Here is a 24,639-nt window from a genome sequence, read left to right on the forward strand (position 1 = left end):
CTATTTAAAAAAGAAAGAAAGAAAAGAGAGAGAGAGAGAGAGAGAGAGAGAGAGAGAGAGAGAGAAAGAAAGAAAGAAAGAAAGAAAGAAAGAAAGAAAGAAAGAAAGAAAGAAAGAAAGAAAGAAAGAAAGAAAGAAAGAAAGGAAAATTAGCAAACATACAATAAGAGAAACTATCCAAAATGAAACATGCAGAGAAAAAAGGGTGAAGGAAGCAAACAGGGTTATCAGTTTGGACAGGAGTTGTGAGTCAACTTCAAGTGGCCTAATGTATATACAGCTGGAGTCCCAGAAGAGGAGGGGTCAGGCCTGAACATGTCTGAGGAGATGATAGGCAACACACTTTCAAACTGTATGAAAACTGTATCCCACAGATCTAAGAATCACAACAAACCTCAAGTACAAAAACCACGAAGAAAAGGATACCAAGGCAAAGTGTAATCACCTTGCTAAAAATGGGTGCTAAAAAGAACAGCTTTCAAACAGCCAGAGAAGAAGGATGCCTTATGTACAGAGAAACAAAGATAAGGAGAGGGGTTTGTCTTCACTGGAAACCATTCAAACCAAAAGACAATGGAACAACATCCTTAAATACTTCAGGGGGGAAAATGCCAACTTGAATTCTGAACAAAGTAAAAGTATCCAAGAAAAACGAAGGTCCACAGAAACAGAAAGATTCTACCACCAGAAAACTCCACCACCAAGAAAGTCAGAGAAAATACTTTAGGTAGAAAAACAATGGGACCAGCTGGAAATCTGGGTTTGCATAGAGGAACAAAAAGCACTAGAAATGACAACTAAAGGGAAAGTCTGAAAGACTTTTTTCTTATTTACATCTCCTAGAAAGAAAACAGCGTTGATAGTCAATGGGAAGAGTGCAGTGCGGGGTTTAGGACACATGTGGAAGGAAAGTATTTGATAACAGGAGTACAAATGTCAGGAAAGAAATGGAAGAATACAGTTGAGAGATTCTTACACGGTTGAGCCTTGAACAGCGCAGGGGTGAGGGGTAACAGCCCCCTGTGCAGTTGAAAATCCACATATAACTTTTGACTCTCCACCCCCAAACTTAACTACTGAGCGCCTACTGTTGACTGGAACCCTTTCTGATATCAGAGTCAATTGATCAACACACTGTATGCTAGATGTATCCGATATTATACCAGGAATACAGTAAGCTGGAGAAAAGAAAATGTCATTAAGAAATCATAAGAAAGAGAAAATATATTTACGGTATGTACTGTATTTACTGAAGAAAGTTCGCACATAAGGGGACCTGCACAGTTCCAACCAATGTTGTTCAAGGATCCACTGTATTATATGGTATGTGAAGTGATTTGGTATCGTTTCAAGGCAGAATGTGAAAAGTTAAAGATAGAAGCTATGAACCCTAAAGCGACAACTAAATAACTAAATAACAACTAAAATAACCCAATAAGAGACAGATAGCTAATACGGCAATAAAGAGGACAAATGGAATCATTATATTTAATTAATTCAAAAGAAGGCAGTAAAATAGGGGAAAAAACAAAAAACAACACATGAGATAGAAAATAATAGGAAGATGGTAGATTTAATCCCAACCAAATCAATAACATGAAATGTACATCAAAGGCAGAGCTTTCAGATTAGGGAAAAATGCAAGAGCCAATTATGTGCTGCTTGTAAGAAACACACTTGAAAATAAAGAGACACGCAGATGAAAAGGAGGAACGTGCGAGGAGGTATAACCATGCGGAACTAATGGAATCCTGGAGTGGTACAATTAATATTGAATAAGGTAGATTTCAGGGAAAAGAATATTACCAGGGATAAACAGGGTCATTTCCTAATGATAAAGTGGGCAATTCATCAAAATGATAAATGATCCTAAAGGTTTATGTACCTAATAGCAGAGCTTCAGAATACAAGAAGCAAATAATGATAGAACCGAAAGGAGAAAGAGACAAGTCCACAATTATACTTAGAAATTTCAACAACCTTCTCTCAATTACAAAGAGAACATGTAGACAGAAAATCAGTAAGGATATAGAATACTTGAACTATGCTATCAGCCAACTTGACCCATGACATTCGTAGAATGCTTCACATAGATAGGGCGCAATAGACGTTTTTCTTTAGTGTGTATGAATCATTTACCAAGATGGACCTTGTTGTGAATCATAAAACAACGTCTCAATAAATTTAAGAGGATTCAAGTCATCCAAAGTATATTCTCCAACCACAATGGAATTAAATTAGAAATAAAATCAGAAAGATCTCTGGAAAGTCCCAGATATCTGCAAACACACTTCAAAATAATCATGAGTAAAGAAGAAATCATAAAAGGAAATTTAAAAATAGTTTGAACCCAATGAAGATGAAACCTAGTATATCAAAATTTATGGACTATAGCTTAAGCAATGAATAAAGGGAAATTTATTTTATTAAACACACACATTAGAAAAAGAAGAAAGATTTTAAACTAATGATATCAGCTAGTTAAACCCTGTAGAAACAGAATAAAAGAAATCATAAAGATCAGAGTAGAAATTTGTTGCATGTTACCCTGCAAAAAATGTCAAGGCTCACCTCCCTCACACGGTGTATGAAAGTAAACTCAAATGGATCACAGACTTAAATATAAAGCCTAGAACTCTAAATCTTTTAGAAGAAAATGTAGGAAAAAATCTTCATGGTTGAGGATGATGCAACGATTTTTTTTTAGATAATACCAAAAGCATAATCCATAAAAGAAAAAAATTATGAACTGGACTTCAGGAAAGTTAAGAAAGTGTACTCTTCTAAAGCACTGCTAGGAGAACACAAAACAAGCCACAGACTGGGTGGGGGGGGGACTGTAAATCATGTAACTGAAAAAAAACTATATTCAAAATATATTTTTAAAAAAAACTTCAAAATTCAGTAAGATGAAAAAAACAATAAAAAATTATAAAATATTTGAATATTTTATCAAAGTGTATACTCTTTGATAAATTAATTTGATAAATTAATTAAACAAATTAAATATTCTTTAATATTTACTTGGTATAAATATTTCCTTTCATGTTTTAACCTTTTAGTACTCTTACATTGAGGTGTGTGCTTTGTACGCAGTCTAAAGCTAGATTTCACAGCATATGATATGTGTTTAATAAATACCTTTTGACTATTCAATAAGTGTTTCATAGTCATTGCAGGCATTCAATAAATTAATACATTTAAAGAGCTAAGGAATATCCTCATATCCTGGTATAAGTATTCTCAAACAGTAACTACTATTGCTACAATTTTCTTGCTTAATGAATGTGAGGTTATACTCCATTCTGTTTTAAAAGGGGTTAATGCCTACAATATCAAATTCCACGATAAATGATTTTCAACTCTCAAGTGATGTTACCTAGTTTCTTCATATCTGAAGGTAAGTAAATGTTTTCCTCATTGACAAAATTGCAAGTATTACCATTGTTTTTCTGTTTTTCTTCTTTTTAGAAGCTATTATTATCTCTTGAGGTTAGATCTTCAAAGTCTGTTTTTCGATTGTAAATTATTCCTACGTGCTGTTGGAATAGCAGATACTCCTACACAGAGAAGATCTTACCTCTTAAGAGCCCGATAACATTTTGTTTTTTAACATAAAATGATGCCAACAGCTGGTTCATTTCATCTAGAGTGAGAACACATCAGCAATATGTACATCAAGTCCTGATACCGTGACACATATCTCGGGGGCTGGCACTGCTCCATTAATGACATTTGAACAAAATAAATGACAAGTTCAAGCCTTCTCCCTGAATGAACACCAATCACATTTCTTAAATACCTGGTGAATGAAGCTTGGTGGCTGAAACCACTGTTCTCTTAGGAGACGAAACAGCAGGTTTATTAGCATCTTGATCTTTTTGTACTTCTTTCTTGGATCCTATATAGAGTTTAAAAAGAGAAAAAGGAAGAAAAAGAGCTAGTTACAATGGAAACAGTAACACAAGTCGTTCGTGGCAAGGGAGGCTTAATGAAACACAAATGGAATAAAGTAATATTTGGGTGATTTGTTGCTATGGTCACCACCCCCTGTGCTTCGGGGATGACACACTCGTTTATAGCAAAGGGAATTAAGTGGTGGCCAGGGGAATAAGCACACCGCTGTCTCTGATTTGATGAAAAACGCCCCTGTCTCTGGAGGTCGCTGCACCCCAGTGACTCTGACAAACTACCTGGGAATTAAAGTTGTACTGTCACTAGCCACCACCTCAGTCTGCCCGCCTCTTCCTGCCGAAACAAATTTTCAGAGTCAGAGATGGAAGCTGTAGCGGAACACAACTGCTAATGACTTCAGCATCACTGAGACCTGAGCCACAGGGGACATGGTCTGTCTCTAATTAATTTCCATGCAGCTGGTCCACAGAGGTGACCTAGAGAGCCTTTTAGCTCTCTTGGCTACAGCTGAGCCTTCCTGGAATTTGGCATCAGAGCCAGCCCCAGCAGAATGAAATGACCTGAACATGAGCAATAACGAAGAGAGGCATGTGGACGCTCCTCAAATTACATCCAGGAGCAGAGTGCCGTGTCCCGTCGTGTGCCACGCACAGACACTCACCTTCACATCACCTTCATCAGAAAGTCAAGGAACAATGGATGGTGGATTAGAGAAATAACACAGACCTGGACATACCTAGACCGGCCTCCCCTTTAGCAAATTTATTATGTCATTTTAAAAGTAAAGCTTGGGGAGAGACAGAGAGAGAGAGAGAGACAGAGAGAGAGAAGAGAGAAGAGAGAAGAGAGAGGGAGAGGGAGAGGGGGAGAGAGAGAGAGAGAGAAGAACCCAAATACATAAAATTACAAATGAAAGAGGAAAGGTCACAACCACCACCACAGAAATACAAACAATTATTATTTGTATAGAATACTATGAAAAATGATATGCCAACAAACCAGGCAATCTGGAAGAAATGGACAAATTCCTAGAAACTCATAAATTACCATAGAAACTCATAAATTACCATAACAGAAACAGGAAGAAATAGACAATTTAAATAGACCCCTAACCAGCAAGGAAATGGAATCAGTTATCAAAAACCTCCCAACAAACAAGAGCCCTGGGCCAGAAGGCTTCCTGGGGGAATTCTACCAGACATTTGAAGAAGAGTTAACACCTATTCTTCTCAAACTGTTCCAAAAAAATAGAAACAGAAGGAAAGCTTCCAAACTCATTCTATGAAGCCAGTATTACCTTGGTTCCAATACCAGACAAAGACCCCCTCTATGAAGGAGAATTACAGGCCAACTGCCCTGATGAACATGGATGCCAAAAATTCTCAACAACATACTAGCAAATCGAATTCAACAGTACATCAAAAGAATTATTCACCATGATCAAGTGGGATTCATTCCTGGGCTGCAGGGCTTGTTCAATATTCACAAATCAATCAACATGATACACATTAATAAAAGAAAGGATAAGAACCATATGATCCTCACAATAGATGCAGAAAAAGCACAATGACAAATACAGCTTCCTTCCTTCCTTCCTTCCTTCCTTCCTTCCTTCCTTCCTTCCTTCCTTCCTTCCTTCCTTCCTTCCTTTCCTCCCTCCCTTCCCCTCCCCTCCCTTCCCTTCCCTCCTTCCTTTCTCTCCTCTCCTCCCCTCTCCTNTCCCCTCCCTTCCCTTCCCTCCTTCCTTTCTCTCCTCTCCTCCCCTCTCCTCTCCTCCCCTCCCCTCCTCTCCTTTCCTTTCTTAAATTTACATCCAAGTTAGTTAGCATCTAGTACAGCAATGATTTCAGGAGTAGATTCCTTACTGCCCCTTACCTGTTTAGCCCATCCCCCTCCACAACCCCTCCAGTAACCCTCTGTTTATTCTCCATATTTAAGTGTCTCTTATGATTTGTCCCCCTCCCTGCTTTTACATTATTTTTGCTTCCCTTCCCTTATGTTCATCTGTTTTTTATCTTAAAGTCCTCATGGGAGTGAAGTCATATATTTGTCTTTCTCTGACTAATTTCACTTAGCATAATACCCTCTAGTTCCATCCACGTAGTTGCAAATGGCAAGATTTCATTCTTTTTGATCACCAAGTAATATTCCATTGTATATATATACCACATCTTCTTTATCCATTCATCTATCAATGGACATTTGGGCTCTTTCCATACTTTGGCTATTATTGATAGTTACAGCATCCTTTCTTGATAAAAACCCTTAAAAAAAAAAGTAGGGATAGAAGGGACATACCTCAACATCATAAAGGCCATATATCAAAGATCCACAGCTAATATCATTCTCAATAAGGAAAAACTGAGAGCTTTTCCCCTGAGATCAAGAACACGACAGGGACGTCCACTCTCACCACTGGTTTTTAACACAGTACTGGAAATCCTAGCTTCAGCAATCAGACAACAAGAAGAAATAAAAGGCATACAGATTGGCAAAGAAGTCAAACTTTCACTCTTCACAGATAACATGATGCTCTGCATAGAAAATACAAAAGACTCCACCAAAATACTACTGGAACTGATCCATGAATTCAGCAAAGTCGCAGGATATAAAATCAATGTACAGAAACCAGCTGCATTTCTATATACCAGTAAGGAAGCAGCAGAAAGAGAAATTAAGGAATTGATTCCATTTACAAGTGCCCCAAAGCCCATAAGATACCTAGGGATAAACCTAAACAAAGAGGCAAAAGATCCATATGCAGAAAATTATAGAAAGCTTATGAAAGAACTGAAGGTGACACAAAGGAATGGAAAAACATTCCATGCTCATGGATTGGAAGATCAAATATTGTTAAAATGCTGATGCTATCCAAAGCAACCTACACATTCAAGGCAGACCCTATCAAAATAATACTAGCATTCTTCACAGAGCTAGAACAAACAATTCTAAAATTTTTGTTTCTAAAAGAACCTGAAGAACCAAAGCAATTTTGAAAAAGAAAATCAAAGTTGGAGGAATCACAATTCTGTACTTCAAGCTATATTACAAAGCTGTAATCATCAAGACAGTATGGTACTGGTACAAAAACAGACACATAGATCAATGAAATAGAATAGAGAACCCCAACATTGACCCACAAATGAATGGCCAACTAATCTTCGACAATGCAGGAAAGAGTATGCAATGGAAAAAAGACCATCTCTTCATCAAATGGTGCTGGGGAAAATGGACAGCAACATGCAGAAGAATGAAATTAAGACCACGTTCTTACACGATACAGAAAAATTCAAAATGGATGAAAGACCTAAATATGAGACAGGAAAGCATCTAAATTCTAGAGAAGAACACAGGCAGCAACCTTTTTGACCTCGGCCGTGGCAACTTCTTACTAGCTATGTCTCCAGAGGCAAGGGAAATGAAATAAAAAATGAAGTACAGTGACCTCATCAAGATAAAAAGCTTCTACACAGTGAAGGAAACAATCAACAAAATCAAAAGGTAACCAACAGAATGGGAGAAGATATTTGCAAATGACATATCAGATAAAGGGTTAGTATCTAAAATCTATAAAGAACTTATCAAACTCAGCACCCAAAAACAAATAACCCAGTGAAGAAATGGGCAGAAGACATGTATAGGCACTTTTCCAAAGAAGACCCAGAAGCGTTAACATACTCATGAAAAGAGGCTCAACATCATTCATCATCAGAGAAATACAAATCAAGACCACAATTAGATACTAACTCTCACCTGTCACAATGGCTAAACTTAACAACTCAGGAAACAACAGATGTTGGTGAGGATGCTGAGAAAGAGTATCTCTTTTGCACTGCTGGTGGGAATACAAACTGGTGCAGCCACTCTGCAAAACAGTATGGAGGGTCCTCAAAAAATTAAAAATAGAACTACTCTACAACTCAGCAATTGCACTGCTAGGTATTTATCCAAAGGATACAAAAATGCTGATTCGAAGGGGCACAAGCAACCCAATGTTTATAGTAGCACTATCAACAATAGCCAAATTATGGAAAGAGCCCAAATGTCCATTGACTGATGAATGGTAAAAAAGATGTAGTATATATATACAATGGAATATTCCTCAGCAATCAAAAAGAATGAAATCTTGCCATCTGCCAACAATGTGGATGGAGCTAGAGTGTATTATGCTAAGTGAAATAAGTCAGTCAGAAGAAGACAAATATATGATTTCACTCATGTGGAATTTAAGAAACACAACAGATGAACACAGGGAAAGGGAAGGAAAAACAAGATAAAAGTGGAGAGGAAGGCAAACCATAAGAGACTCTTAACAATAGAGAACAAAGTGAGAGTTCTGGAAGGGAGGTGTGTAGGATTGGCTAAACGGGTGATGGGCATTAAGGACAACACTTGTGATGAGCACTGGGTGTTGTATGTAAGTGATGAATCATCGGGTTCTAATCCTGAAACCAATACTACACTGTATGTTAACCACCTTGAATTCAAACAAAAAATTATTTACTCTAAAAAAAAGAACTAAAGCAAGTTTTGCTATTAAAGGGGGGAAAAAGTAAAGCTAGGGGATGGCTCCTTAGATACAGAGCACACATCCAGCTTCGACTTCCCAGAGCCTGCAGGCCACTCCTCTTCCACAGGTAAACTGCTGGTGGACATTTGGTGGTTATTCTTCCGGACCTCGTTCTAGGTATTTATAAATACTACCCACACAAAATACAAATACGGATATTGGTTAGCTAAGTGAATCGTATATTATAATTTCTTTTTGCCTACCCACATTTTAAAATATCTTTCTTGTAACCATGTATTTATAGATCTTTTTAAAAACGCCACATATTAATAGGTAAACATGCACCATAATGCATTCACCCATCCTCCTGTTGATGACTATTTAGATAGTTTGCAACTTTAGCCATGAAAATAGCTAATGTGCTACAATACACATTCTTCTACTTGTTTCTTTGCACACGGGTCCCAGTGTCTTTACAGGAAAAAGGCATAGAAGTGCTTTTGCTGGATTAAGAGTCTGCTCGATTAAGAGTCGCAGTCCAACCAACTGCCTTCTGCAAGGAGTCACTAATTCACACTCCCAACCAAGGGAGGGCGACTATTTCTACATACCCCATACCCTACTGACATCGAAGTCTCAATCATCATAATTTTTGCCAGACACTTAGAGTCTTTTCAGATTAGTCATGTGCATTTCTTTATTTGAAAATTGCCTGATTAAATCCTTTGCCTATTTTTCTTACTGATGTATTAGTAACGCTTCATTTACCCTGGGTATTAATCCTTTCTTTGCCTGCCATGTAAATTTTATTTTCCAGCCTCCCACTTTTTAAGATGTATTTATAGTATATTTCATTGTACTGTGAGTTTCAATTTTAGTATGTTCAAATGATTTGTCAGTTTTTCTCTTGACAGTTTTAAAAGCACTATGATGGATTATTTATATGTATGTGTGCATGCATGTGTACATGTGTGTATAGAGATGTATGATGGTGGAGAGAGATCATTCCAGGAGTTTGGATCCAACCTCCCCATCTTTCGTTCTTTCCTGGCCTGACTGGGCTCCCACTTTCCCTGCGCCAGTGGACCTGCCTCACTGCCTCTCTCCGTCCTTATTCTTCAGCTCTTCTGCTCTTCTACCCTCATACCTGTCATCATCTCCTCTGTTTTACTGCTTTTGGAAAAACTCTTTCAGTCTCATTGATAGAACTCTTCTAAAACCTGAATTCTCTTTTGTATTTCTCCCCTGCTCTTTTTTTCTTCCTACTGTCAATACACTTCACAGCATTTAGTTAACATACCCCCAGTCTTTCACATCTCAGTAAGTGGCACCATCGTTCACTCACTGTGCCCAGGCCCTCCAGCCATCTCCCAAGGTACTCAGAGGGAACTATAGACCCCTTGTCACATCCCTGAGGCCCTACAGACCAGCACTAGCCGAGAGGAACCGAATATGGGCTACTTGTGTCGTTTAAAATTTCCTAGTGGCAACGTTTAACAAGTAAAAGTATAATGAAATTAATTGTAATAATATCTTTGATTTAATCCAACATAGTATCACTTCAAAAGCTGGTCACCATATTTGAGTTCTCAACAATGCCTCATGGGCCACTGGCCAGCATAGTGAGCAGCACAGCCCTAGGTGACCTGTCCCCTGGCTACTTCACGGGCACACTACGATAGTTAACTCTGTGTGTCAGCTTGACTGGGCCATGGGGTGCCCAGACATTTGGTCAAACATTATTCTGGGTGTTTCTAGATGAGACAAAATTTAAATTGGTAGACTGAGTAAAGCAGACCGCCCTCCTCAATGTAAGTAGGCCTCGTAGAATCTGCCAAAGGCCTGAGTAGAACAAAAGGCTGACTAAGAAGGAACTTCACATTATATAATTTATATTATATTATGTATTATAGAATAAGAAGTTATATATATTACACATAACATATACATATTTTCGATATATTTTGTCTGTCTCTGAAATGTGTTACATGTACACGTACCTATAAACAATTGGTTCTGTTTCTCTGAGGAACCCTGATATACACATGGCGTCATTCGGCTTTCTGCTCACACACTCCCACCATACTATACCGCCGCTGTGCGGGTGCTCAAATAAGCCACACCTCCTCCCTTTCCAGGCCCTTTAGTTTGAATTCCTTCTTCCCAGAAGCCTTCCATGCTTCCTCTAGGCCTTGAGCATGGTTCACTCATCCATTCATTCAAGTCTCTGCACAAATGATAATATTCAGAGAGGCTGCGCCTGACACAGCAGGTGGACAGCCTTCCCGTCACCTGCCAATCTTCCCTTCCCTGGCTTCATTCTTCTTCACAGCGTTTATCACAGTCAGAAGTATATGCTGTCCTTCTCGGTTTGTGTATTGTCCACCCTCCCCTCTAGATCGCAAGCTTCAACCACAGGGCCACACTCATCCCTGGACAGTGTGGTCATTCAGTCAGTGCCACCTCCTCTTGTCTGCTCCCTCCCACTGGGCTTCCTTCAAGACGTCTTGCCCAGGCATTTCAGGGCTTACGGAAGGCTGGAACCTGGGGTCCTGAAAGCCCACTCACCGCTTCACTGCACTAAAGTCAGACCCACCCTTCAGAGGACCCAACGCATGGCTCATTCCATTCTTTTCATCCTTCCTCCTGCTCAGATTTTAAGTATCAACAAATATGGAAGGTACTGAGACTCGTGGAGCTGAGAAATGTTAAAGGACCAAAGCCTGCATTAATAAACACAATACTTTAAAAGAAAACTAAACATGAATATTTATCATGCATTTCCACATTTTCCATTCAGCCTTCATGGTGTGCAATTTGGCAGCTTCTATCAAAAATTTAAATATTGATATCCTTGACCTAGCAATGCTGCCTATACAGATCTCTCTTTGGAACACCACCACGAGTGTGAATGGCTTATGTACAAAGAGACTTCGTACATTATTCACAATAATAAAGAAGAGCAAATAATCAAAATGCACACTGGGGAGTGGTTAAATAAATTACAGTACCTCTCTTCTAGGTAGTTTTCTATAGCCATGAAAAAGACTGAAGTGGCTCTACATTGTACTGGCACAGAAGATGTCCATGATAAATAAAAAAGCTAGTTGTTGAACACTGTGCATGGTATTATCTCACTAAAATTTTTTTTTTAACTTTTACTCAGTTTTGAGAGACAGAGAGAGACAGAGAGCAAACAGGGGAGGGTCAGAGAGAGAGGAAGACACAGAATCTGAAGCAGGCTCTAGGCTCTGAGCTGATGACCGGAGCCGAAGTCGGACGCTTAACTGACTGAGCCACCCAGGTGCCCCATGTATTGTCCCATTTCTAATGACACAAAATGCCATCTGTATTATAGTTTTTAACTATGTAAGCAGATTTGAAAGACAGGCACCAAGTTGTTCACAATGGCTACTTGTGAGCAGTAGGATTGGAAGGGATTTTACTTTTTAATTTACTATGCTTCTGTGTTATTTTCATTTTTTATGATGATCACATATTACATTTCTAATAAGAAATAATAAAAGGAGTGAAACCAAAACCAAAATGAAAATAATTTGTCTGATCCATGAAAGGATAAGGAGAGAATCCAGCCCAGTGCGACCAATTCTGTAAGAACAACGTTGATGGAAGGTTTCACGGTCCCTCCCCTAGGAATGCAACGCTGCCTAGCAAATTCTTGTGTGGTTCTGGGAATTCTTGATGGCACAGAAAATTACAGCAATCAGTCAAGACTTTCAGTACTTTTTGCAGCTTTCTTGTGGTCCAGACTCAGCCTCAATATTTTTTAAGCACACCATAAGCTCTGATATAACTCCGTAAGAACTTGGACTATCTAGAAACGGCAGAATGGGTTGTGGTCTCATGGTTTTCTTCCTGTGCATCTGGCCACTCTCTCTCTCCTTCTCTGGGCCTTCCTCCTTTGCCTGCACCTGAGTAAAGCTGTCCCAGGATTCTGCCTGTCCACATTTCTGGCTGTTCCTGACCCTCGCCGTGCTCATACCACCAAGTTGCACACACTGAGGACTATCAACTCTGCCATTTCCAATCCAGATGGGCCCCGACATCCTTCCTGAGATCCAGACCTGGTTTTAGCTGCCAATTAGACATGACCACAACCTACCAGACAACCAGATTACCACGCCCCAAATGGAACAAATTCTCTTCCTCTCTAATTACTTCTCTTCCTAGATTTTCTTTCCTGGCCAGCTGTTCCCCTGGTCACTGAAGCCAGACGCCAGCGAGTCCTTTTCTTTACGCTCCCATATCTGGTCAGCCACTATCTGCTGCCTTGTAAAGCGGCTCTTCAATTTGGCCGTGTACCCATTCTCACTTTTAACCTCAGCTCAGTTCTCGCTAGGCCAGCTATAAAATTCTCCTAAGTGATTTCTCTGTCTTGTGTCTAACTTTCTTCACGTTTACCTAACTCATCCTTTCGACGGGTGCCGGGATGACTGACCTCTCTTAATCATCAACGGATCACATGATTTTACTTCTAAAGCCTTTCCAAAGCTTTCCATGGGCTTTGGCAGCAAGCCCCAACTCTGTGGCGTGAGATGTGCCACCTCCGGGGTCCTGGTTCCTCTGCCACTCGCCCCTGGAGTGACAGTGAGGTGTCCACATGACATCTGTGTTTCACTCGGCTGTCTTAGGCTGGTGCTCCATCCGTCCTTTGTCTGCCTGGTCCACCCCCGATCATCCTCAAACTCAGCTCTTCACTGAAGGATTCTGTATTATTCCTTGTGGCCACGGGGGCAAATGACCACAAATGAGTGATTTAAAAATAACACAAATGGATTCTCTTATAATTCTGGGAAGCCAGAAGCATGGAATCAGTCTTACTGGGCTAAAATCAACGTGTCAGCTGGGCTGATTTCTCCTGGAAGTTTCAGGGGAGAATCTGTTTCCTTGCCTTTTTCAGCTTCTAGTGTTCCTTGGTCTGTGGCCCCCTCATTCATCTTCAAGACACATCACTTCGATCTCCACTTCTTTCCTCACATCTCCTTCTCTAACTGCTCCTGACTTTTTCTTGTGGGGACTCCTGTGATTACACTGGGTCCATCCAGCTAATTCAGGATGATCTCCTCATCTCAAGGCCCTTCCCTTAAGCACACAGCTGCAAAGGCCCTGTGGTCATGGAAGGTAACACACAGCAGTTCCAATGATTAGGGCAGAGAACATATTTGGGAGCCATTATTTGGCCTGTCATGGCCTCTTTGTCTACCCAAATGAATAAATGAGAAAACTCTTTTTACTTGCCAAAGAGGCACTGATTTATTGGTCTATATTAGTCCCCTGAATCTCTGTCACTTATTTATGAAGATTTTACTAATTTCCCCAAGTCCTCTTGAATAGTTGCCATTCCTTAAACCCCATTCAGCTTTCCCTGTTTCCTTTCCCCCGGTGTGGACTACATACTACTATGGACATCTCTTGTTTAGCCTGATCAGCTTCTTTTAACAGCAGCCATGTTCACTTGGGGGAACTAACCTTTCCCTCCCCATGGCTCATGTGGCTGGTGGGGGGGGCCGGGGGGGCTGACCCCACCTGGATCTGGAGGTGGGCATGTGACCCAGCCCTGCCCAATCAGAGCTCTACATCATGCTCGTGGGACAGAGCATCCTGGTTTGAGAGTAGAAACAAAATCCAGGTGGGGGTAATGAGAGCCTTAGCTTATCAATTTTGCTGGACTTGCCAGAAAAGAACTCCTTTTCTGACAGTTGTGTAAACTGGTGGGATGTAAGCCTGAACTGCCATTGACTGCCTCTGTCCCCACATGGGGAGGCCTCTGGGAAGCAGCCATGACAGTGGGTGTAAGGGACTGGAGACAAAAAACAGTGCCACTGTTTAAGGACCTGGGTACAGCCCTACTTCACGGTAGCCATAGCCCCTGAGCTTTTCAGTTACATGAACCAAAAATCCTTCTGACAGTTTGCATTCTTTTGTGCCTAAGGCTGTTTGATTGGGTTTCTGTGACTTGCTACCAGACAAGGGCTGAAAGTGCCAGTTAAAGAAGACAGCTCCTTCACAAATACATATACATGCTCATCTCTTATGGGTTCTGAATTGGTCAAAACTGCCTGTGTACCTCAGTGTGTACCTTCTGCACATGGAGATTCAGAGCTATACAAAAGAATGTACGCGTATAAAATTCAGAGCCCTACTGGGGGAGCTTTAACGGTGGGAGGGAGAAGGGGCTGGGAGGGGGAAGAAATGCCAGCTTCACTGGTATCAGAGGATAATTTTATGGCTGTTGTTGTTGTTTTTAAAGCAGACGTATACCCAGTGTGGGGCTTAAACTTACAACCCTAAGATCAAGAGTCAGATATTCTACCAACTGAGCCACCACGGTGCCCCATAAGTTTATAGATTTTTTTAAAAAGCTTTATTTATTTATTTATTTATTTATTTATTTATTTATTTTGAGAGAAAGTGTGAGTTGGGAAGAGCAAAAAGAGAGGGAGTGAGGGAGGGAGAGAGAGAGAATCCCAAGCTGGCTCCACACTGTGAGCATGGAGCCCAATGCAGGGCTTGAAGCCATGAACCGTGAGATCCTGACCTAAGCTGAAGTTAGATGCTTAATCAAATGAACAATCCAGGCACCCCATAATTTCATAGTTTTGAAACCCTGTTACTATAATATCCATCCCAGTGCAGACAATTATTGGAAGTTCAAAGAGTCCTAAAGTGTTTCACTATATATAAAGCAGCAAAAGAGCATTCCAAAGGTCTAAGTTGAAAGGCTGTGCCTAGAAATCTATACACAGTGGCTCAGCAAAAGAAAAAAGATAGTGTAAAAGGTCAGTTTCTCATGTGGCCAGGGCCTTCCACAGTGACATGAATGAGTGTGGCAACTGCCAGGAGAAGACCCGTTTTGTGTTTTATCCCTGAACTGGACATCATAAAAGTGACTCACACCCTGTTCATCATGGGGGCTTGAGGCAGAGGCCACGTGCCTGGCAGCTGTGAGAATCTGAGGAAAGCTGCCCGATTGAGAACGATGGGCCTGCTCTGAGGATGTGGCTGTCATCTTAACAACAGAATGAAATGACAACTGACAGAGGGTCATTCAGGGTCCTGACTGAACACTTCAGAATGGGGGAAAAAATCAGATATAAGATAATGGTCACTGGGATGCTATATACTTGTTTCATGAAATAAATAAGCATGTCAAAACAACAAAGAGCATTTTTATAGGCTCTGAACAATAGGCCACACATGCAGGTAAATCTCAGCAAAGTGAGGAAAGATAAGAACAAAAAGGATAAAGAAATATACACAGCAATAGACTTTATCCCCCACCAGTCCAACATTCTCACGCCAAGCACCTGTCAAAGCCAAGGTGAAGGGGTTGATCCTTTCCTGACCCTCTAGATGGACTCTCAGACAAGGAACGTGAAAAGCCATGGAAGGAAGATGGGGAGGGGCCCAAAGAAAAATGAAATGTGAATGTGGCAACAATGCAAGTAATAATTGTTGTGCCAACATAACTGAAAGGAGGTAAATTGGAAAAAATGAATGATGTAATCAGAAAGTGGGGATTCTGATGCCACTTATAAGACAAATGGAATGTGGGAACATTTCAAGGGGAGATTTATAGAGTTTGAATAGAATAAAGCACAGAAACATTATCTAGATAGGAACATATCAAATATATATCACCCCCAACATAGTCTCACTCATCCAGTATAAAGTACCAAATATGCAGCAGGTACTATTCCAGTGAAAGAGAATGGCGTGGGCTGTCATGGAGGATATACTTTCGTTGAATGTATACATCCTTAGCACTTATAAATGCCGGGAACTAGGGGTGCTTTGGTGGCTTGGTGGGTTAAGCGTCCGACTTCAGTTCAGGTCATGATCTCACGGTTCGTGGGATCGAGCCCCTTGTTGATCTCTGTGCTGACAGCTCAGAGCCTGAAGCCTGCTTCAGATTCTGTGTCTCCTTCTCCCTCTGCCCCTCCCCACTCATTCTCATTCTCTCTCTCTGAAAAATAAATAAATATTAAAAAAATAATAAATGCCAAGAACTAGCTTGCAGCTGCTTCCGTGTATACTATCTCGCTGTATCCCACCCCTAAACTGTTGCTATTACTACTGGTATCATTACCGTGCAAATGAAGAAATGGAAGATATGGAGGTTGTAACATACCCACTTTTACCAGTACACGACTGAGCCAGGATCTACCTGTGACTTCTTCCCTCCCTCATTTTAGCCTGCATTTCATTGTACTGCAATGGCCCCAGTGAGCCCTGAGATGTAATGAATCCTCTGGCCTGCCTGCCCGCCTGTACTCAGAAGCACAATGAATCCAGGTGAATCTGACCCCATGTGAGGGTCTAAAAGGAAGCAGGATGGGGTCGGGGTGAGAATGCTCAAGAATGGAGTCCGGGGAGAGGGCAGGAAGACAAAGATTATGAAGGTCTTCTATTTTGGGCTAGGACTAAGAGACCAGGGAATGGCTCAAGCCATTTGTTTTCTAAACGTGGAGGTCAGTGAATCCTTACTTCCTTTCCGTCCGTGACTCAACCTTCCTTTCTCTGACCCTAGGTCTACACTGTGTGGATCTCCTTACCCTTTGGTAAATTATCCCCCTCTTCTACTTGCATTGTCAATCTCTCTCCAGAGCAAACTTCTCCAATGGTCATCACTACTTATCCTTTTCCTTTGAGGAAATTGATCTTTGAGTCTGGAGGTCCTCTTCAAACTATCCAATATCCCACGAGAACTTGAAGCCTCCACACTCACTTGAAAATGATTTTCCTTTGAGATTCTACATTTCTGCCTGCTCTACACTAACACTGTTCCCTGCTGTCACCTGCAGCAAGATTCCTGTCCCTCACTTACCCCTAGGTATGGGCTTCCTCTTTACCCCAGGTCCTGCCATCATTCTAGAAATGTCACTGAGCTCCTGCATAACTCATCTGCCATCCCAGCCTTTCAGTCCTTTGACATCCAATACTCCTGCCAGGCACCTTTGATCAGGAACCCTGGGTACCACCCTGGACCCTATCATCAACTAGAACTTCACCGCTGAAATTCAACATACCCCACTTTTGGAACACAACCATCTATCCTCCAGCCATCTCACTTTGTTATTGCCACTCCGGCTGTCTATGTCTCTAATCTAGACTGAATCTCTTTACCCCCAAACTCATAGGCTCTTTCTGTCTTCACCTTCTTTCCTATGCAATCTAAAGTTGATCCCAATGTCCTTCACTTCTACTATCCTCCTCTTTACACTTTTGCTCTAATAGCACAAAGGGAGCAGAAATCACTAATGGTCACACTGTATACAGAATCCAGCCTGGCTTAACTGAGCCATCCCCTTCCATTAGTCCAGCTGAAGACATAATGACACAGGGCCATAGGATATACAGCCACCAGCTATAACTGCAGCCACAACACAGATCAGTAACTCTGTTTGTCCTCATCTTGTTTGCATTCTCTTTTTTCTTAGAAAAATTTTTTTAATGTTTCATTTATTTCTGAGGCAGGGGGCAGCGTGAGCAGGGGAGGGTCAGAGAGAGGGAGCCACAGAATGCGAAGCAGGCTCCAGGCTCTGAGCTAGCTGTCAGCACAGAACCTGACGTGGGGCTCGAACCCACAAACTGTGAGATCATGATCTGGGCTGAAGTTGGACGCTTAACCAACTGGGCCACCCAGGCGCCCTGCATTCCTCTTTTTAACCTAAAAAAGTAAAGTTCAACATCTGAGCCTTTCTAAAAGATCATTCCATAGGCTTTAAAGAAAACTGGAAAGTATCACACTTTCCAATTCATATTCATTACTTTCAATTTTTTCAGCTATTTTTGCTAGTATTTATCTTTATATATCTAAGTAACAGGTTTATGCTATTTCTTTTTTTAAAATTAATTATTTTTAAAAGATTTTATTTTTAAGTAATGTTTGTTTATTGTTGAGAGAAAGAAAGAGAGACAAAGAGAAAGGAAGAGAGAGACACGTATGAGTAGGGAACGGTCAGAGAGAGAGGGAGACACAGAATCTGAACAGGCTCCAGGCTCTGAGCTGTCAGCACAGAGCCCAACGCGGGGCTCAAACTTGCAAACTGCAAGATCATGACCTGAGCTAAAGTTGGACACTTAACCAACTGAGCCACCCAGGAGCCCCTCCTTTGCCTCTTTCCTACACTGGGTTCCTTTTTTCTGGACCTCATGTCTTCCTTTTTCTTGATCTGCTTCCTTATTCTGGTAAAGCATATTTGTTTTTGAGGTTCCAGAGAAATGTGCATAGGAGGCAAATTATCTGACATCATCCATGGCTAAAAATTTCTTTATACAAATGACTGGCTTAATACAGAATTCTAATGTGATAATCATTTCCCCCAGAACTGTGAAGGCATTTCTCCTTCAGCTTGGAGGGTTGTTATTGAAGAGTTTGACGCCATTCTAAGTTCCAACCTTTTGCATGTGATCTGTTTGCTCTCTTGGGAAGGTCTTGGTGCCTCTTCTTTTTCCCAGTGTTGTGCAATTTCATACTGATGGATCCTGGTGTGGGTCTGTTTCATTAAGTGTACTGGGCACTTGGTAGGTTCTTTTAGTCTGCAAATCATCTCCTATGAGTTTGAGGAAATTCTTGAAGTGTTACTTTGGCAATTTCCTCCCCTCTGACTTCTCTGTTTCCTTTTTATGGAACTCTTACTATTTGTACTCCAAATACATATATATTCTATATATAAATGTCTTTTTTGGGATATCTCTGATGCATAGGACACTCAATATAGCCAAAATTGAAGTTTTTGTCACCCAACAAAACTTCTTTTCAGTCCCACTTTCTATCAGCAAAGACTTTTTTTTTTTGCTTAAACCAGAAATGTTGACTTTATCATCATCTCCTCCCTCTTTCTCACTTCTTCACATGTAATAAAATACCAAATCCTGTGAAACATAATCACATAGCTCTCTTAAATTTAGTCCACTTCCTTTCTCATAGTTACCGTAACTTAATTCAGACCAGTGTCACTCTGAATCTGAAGCAGCCCCTTCATCCTCTCATCTCCAGTCAGCTCTGCTCCGGCTTATCCTTCGGATCTCAACCTAGAGATTTCTAGGTGCTGCCATCATGCTCTGCGGCTCCAACTTTATTATACTCTAGACCTTCCACCTGTTTATATTTCCCATTAGACAATACATACAGGAGAAATTGCCCACTCGTAAACATTTAAGAACAATATAATCAACCTTGAGATTAGAGGAATTCCTGACATTCTGAAACCTCTTATTTTCTCCTTCTTATTTCTTCTCTAACACCTTGCTCTCTCTACATAATAAACAGGCATGTCCTAAGTGAGTAATGAGAAATCACTTTACACACTGTTAGAAACAAAATGAGTAAAGCTCTGAGTATGATGGATTTGTGGGAAGAAAATAACCAGCTCTCCTGGGGAATCAAGACACTGCATGATCTAATAGGTACTGAGAAAATGTGAATAAGTAAGTGGTAGTGGGAAAAATATTTTATATTTTTGAAACTATACAAACAGATGTAAGGGTTTTATTTATTGTGGCAATTTGAGTTAGATGAGCCTAAATGAAAGAAATGGTCTGGATTATCGGTCTCATTCGACCCAATAATTTGCTTTTACATTAATTGGAGATAATAAGATTGTGCTTTTCAGCACTTAGATTTTCCACATGTAAATAAAAATCCCTAGCTTTGTCTACTTAATATTAAATAAGAACCCTCATGTTAGTATTCTGCATTTTACTCCATAGGCTGCCTCAGCCCCCTTATTTTCTTAACTATTAATTCCTTAAAAGGTCCTCTGCATTCCTTTATTCATTCATTCATCATATATTTACTGGGTGGCTTTGCTGTACTTTATATGATATCAGCTATTACAGATTTCAAGGTGAAAAGACAAAATCCTCCCCCTGAAATTCACCAATTAGTCAGACATGTAAAATAAGTAATGACAAGATAATGTAGCAAGTGGCAGCTTGGAGGCCCAAGGAAAGATTTCTCTCTGGGAGCTCCAGGAAGGAGCCAGGTAGGACTTCTTCCAAGGCTACTCTTGAGCTAAGATGTGAAGTATGCAGAAGAATCGCCAAGAAGAAAAGGGGACGGTGGGGTGAGGGATCATGGGCAAAGGTACGTGGGGCCCAGGGACAGTCCACACAGGGCCAGAAGGGTAGGGTATGGGACTGAAGGGTTTGCTTCTTGAGTCCAGCCTCCCTTGTCTCTGGTCCTCCTAGCATCTCTCACTTCACCAGCAAGGTGAACTGTTTCCATCTAGCATTTCTGAATTCCCTTGAAAATCCAATGTAAGGCTAAAAAATACTACTGTTCGCTTAAACACTTAACATGCTACACATATCCTTCTTATTTTCTTTTTTATAAATGGGAAACTATAAATGAGATTGAGGCCAATGAATGGAATGATGACTAGTGAAAAAAACAGAAAGTAAACAGGAAGTTAAACTGTTATTGGTGGCCACTGCGTAGAGTTTAAGTCATGTGGCTTAAGGCGACAGATCAAGACTCATCATGACATGTAAATAAATATTTAAATATGTTATTTCCTTCTTAATAAAATGATATATGCTCATTGTAGAAAAATGAGAAAATACACACTTTCTTCATTTGTGCCATTTCCTCACCTGGGAACAACCACTATGAACCCACTGAAATGCATTGCTTCAGACCACATTATATGTATATATATTTTTTCTTAATAAAATACTAAAATACAGTATTAAACACTTTGTATTGTAAAAAATAATGCTTAAAACTTAGTTGTACAGTTTAATAAGTAATTAAAAGCAAACACTCATGAAGTTGTTCTTCAGGTCAAGAACTGGAACATTCGAACATTACTGCCACCAAAGCTCTTCGTGTCTCCAGTGTCTTCCTTCCCACCCGAGAAAGCCACTGTCATTCTGTTTTCAGTCATTATTTCTTACTTTTCCTTGCTATTCCTTGCTTTTCCTTGCTATTCTACATGCACCCTTAAGCAATATCCTTAAGTCTACTTATAAACTTTAGTTTTATTTTTTGAGAAGGGGAGGGCCGAGGAAGTGAGAGAGAAAGAGAGAGAAAGAGAGAGAGAGAGAGACAAAGGGAATCTTAAGCAGGTTTCATGCCCATTGCGGAGCCAGATGTGGGGCTCAATATCAAGACTGTGAGATCATGACTTCAGCCAAAATCAAGAGTCAGACGCTTAACCAGTGGAGCCACCGGCACCCTTATTCATTAACTGTACAATCAGTAATTATACTGTGTCTTCCAAATTTTAACTAAACACTGCAACATTCATGCAGGCCTAGTCCACGGTCATTGCCAAACAGTGATTCGTGGTGTGTATATATCACAGTGTAGTTGTTCCAACTGAAGTTCCCAGTTGTTAGCAATGCTGCTTTCAATGTACTTGTATGTGTCTCCTGATAATTGTGTGCATGCGTTTCTCATATGTGTGCAGGCGGAATCCCTAATGTAAGGCAGGTGCAAACGATTTAAGACAACGACACACTGTCTTCCAAAGAGGCAATGTCCATTTCCCTGTCTCCCAGCAGGAGACCCTGCCAGCGGTAGGGAAGGTCAGATTTTTTTTGTTATCATTTTTTAAGGTTTATTTATTTATTTTTGAGAATGAGAGAGAAAGAGAGAGAGAGAGAGCAGGGAAGGGGCAGAGAGAGAAAGAGAGAGAGGGACCGAGAATCACAAACTGGCTCCACTCTGTCAGCCCGGAGCTGGACATGGGGCTGGATCTCATGAACCGTGAGATCATGACCTGATCTGAAATCAAGAGTTGGACACTTAACCAGCTGAACCACCTAGGTGCCCTGGGAAGGTCAGATTTTAAAAGGTCACCTTTCTGATGTGTGTACATCCCACTGTGATTTGAACTGCATTCTCTGGGTTATGAAGGCAGTTCAACACCCTTTTCATACATGTATGGGACATTTGCTTTTTGGCTTTTGTGGAATGCCGGCCAAGTCTTTTGTTCCTGTTTTGCCTATTTTGCTTTGCACTAACTTGTATATGTTACAATATAATTTTGTAACCTTTTAAACAACTTAATATGTTAAGATCATCTTTCATGAAAATATCTGACAATCTTTTTCAAATGTAAACTGATTATTAACTTGATAGTTTAACTCACAAGTGAGAGAACAGACATTATAGACTAGAATCTGTGGTTATAAATACCAATTATTTTGAAGTTAGGTAAACACGTACGGGGAGGTTGCTTAGAATATATTAGCTTATCTGTTGAGGGCCCAGACACTCAACTCTATTGTTGGCTTAGTTGTGTGAATTTAGGCAGGTTACTTAAACTCTCTGAGCTCTGTTTCCTCAGGGATAAAATGGGCAATACAAACAGAAGCTATCCCACAGGCTGTAGTGGGAATACAACAGTATAATACGTTAAAAGTGCTTAGCACAGTGCCAGGCACTTACCAAGTCTGCAAAAAATGGTACTTATTAGCAGCAGTAACTTATTATAAATATTTGTTTAGAACCGATAGATTATAAGCACTGTACTCAGTGTATGAAATCATTATGGAACAAGGTTGTTATTCCTGTCCATTTTCCAGTGAGGTATCTGAGGTCAGAAAGGTTAAGTAATTCAATCAAGGTCACATAGCTATTAGTGGTCTGACCAAAGCACCAGGAATCTGCATCTAACTTCAAAGCCATTTCCTCTGCCATCCAAATCCTACGTGCTAGGAATTCACCGCAGCTTACTGATGAAGTTGCTCCATTCACTGAAACAAAAATCACGTGGAAACAGAAAGATATCCAAGGTGGCTTTTGTTTTTTAAAACCTAAAGAGGTGTAGCCAATTTTTTAAAAAGGATCCATTTTTTTTAAATGTTTTATTTAGTTTTGAGAGAGACAGGGTGAGCAGGGGATGGACAGAGAGAGAGGGAGACACAGAATCTGAAGCAGGCTCCAGGTTCTGAACTGTCAGCACAGAGCCCGACGCGGGGCTTGAACCCACGAACTGTGAGATCATGACCTGAGCTGAAGTCAGACACTTAACCGCCTGAGCCACCCAGGTGCCGCTTGTTTTTAAAATTTAAATAAAGATCTGATAACTTGTCATTGTCCCCCCCAGTCATGGACACAGAAGTGCAGCAGGCAGGCTGGTCCTCTGCTGCGTGGTGTTGGCCACAGCTGCCACGTGATGAGGGCCATCACTGTCAGGACCACCCAGTGCCAGGGCTACGAGATGGGCACAGGGCACACTTGGGGGCTTCACAGTCAGTTACCTGGGCTTGACTCCACCCCCGACATCTGGCTCTGTTACCTTGGGCTAATTATTTAATTTCTCGAATCCAGCTTCCTAATCTATACAATGGGGTTAAGAACAGTTAAAAGTGAGAAAGAAAGGAGATGGGGGCATGGCTGAGCGTGCAGTAAGAACTCAATAAGTGCAGTTATGACTTATTACAAATAAAGTTTACTTTGTGCGACAGCAACCCCTGGTGTTGTCCCTGCCTGAAACTCACCAAGGAGAGACCTGGGGTTAGTTGTTACATGCGGTGTCTGTGCCTGTAGGTAATGAGGAGCCACTAAGAGGTCCCCTGCAGGGGAGGAGCAGTACTAGATTTGTGTTTAGAAAGGTGAGGTGCTCTGCCAGCAGTGGGGAAGGGTGGGAGGGAAGGATCTGGACACCTGTCGGCGTGGCTGGTTGGGTGACTGTTGATTAGAACACGGGGGACCCAAAGTACTCTCAACACCAATATGCTGATGAATGGATTAAAAATGAAACATAAGAAGGCTTTGCACTGGGGCGCCTGGGTGGCTTAGTCGATTAAGCATCCAACTTTAGCTTAGGTCATGATCTCGCGGTTCGTGGGTTCGAGTCCCGCGTCGGGCTCTGTGCTGACTGCCAGCTCAGAGCCTGGAGCCTGTTTCAGTCTGTGACTCCCTCTCTCTGACCCTCCCCTGCTTATGCTGTCTCTCTCTCTCCTAGAAATAAATAAAACATTAAAAAAAAAGTTAAAAAAAAAAAAGGCTTTGCCCTGTCCGAGAAATGTGCTATTCTTCAGTTATCTTAGAAAATAGATGACTGGCAGTTGTCTCTTTCTTATATTCGCATTTTTTTCCCTACTCCCCCCAAAGACCGTAATTAGTAGGAGGCATTTCATCAGTGTAGATGATCAGTGTAGCAAGTAGAATATATAAATCTGGAAGGAAAGGAAAAGTTTTAAACACTGACATGTAATTAAAAGTTCCATGTTCA

General features: G+C 40.8%; 1 protein-coding gene across 3 annotated transcripts in view; it reads right to left on the bottom strand.

The window, feature by feature from the left end:
• MTUS2 (microtubule associated scaffold protein 2) overlaps positions 1 to 24,639 on the bottom strand; it is a 350,179-nt gene that overhangs the window by 145,019 nt on the left and 180,521 nt on the right. For all 3 annotated transcript variants that reach the window (XM_039255683.1, XM_039255679.1, XM_039255682.1), the window contains one exon: positions 3,803 to 3,901. In XM_039255683.1, coding sequence (XP_039111614.1) covers positions 3,803 to 3,901 — 99 coding nt within the window. The remainder of the gene's footprint in view (positions 1 to 3,802; positions 3,902 to 24,639) is intronic.

This window comes from Hyaena hyaena, unplaced genomic scaffold, assembly GCF_003009895.1.
Source record: "Hyaena hyaena isolate Hyena2069 unplaced genomic scaffold, ASM300989v1 scaffold_11, whole genome shotgun sequence".
In the NCBI taxonomy this organism is placed as follows: domain Eukaryota; kingdom Metazoa; phylum Chordata; class Mammalia; order Carnivora; family Hyaenidae; genus Hyaena; species Hyaena hyaena.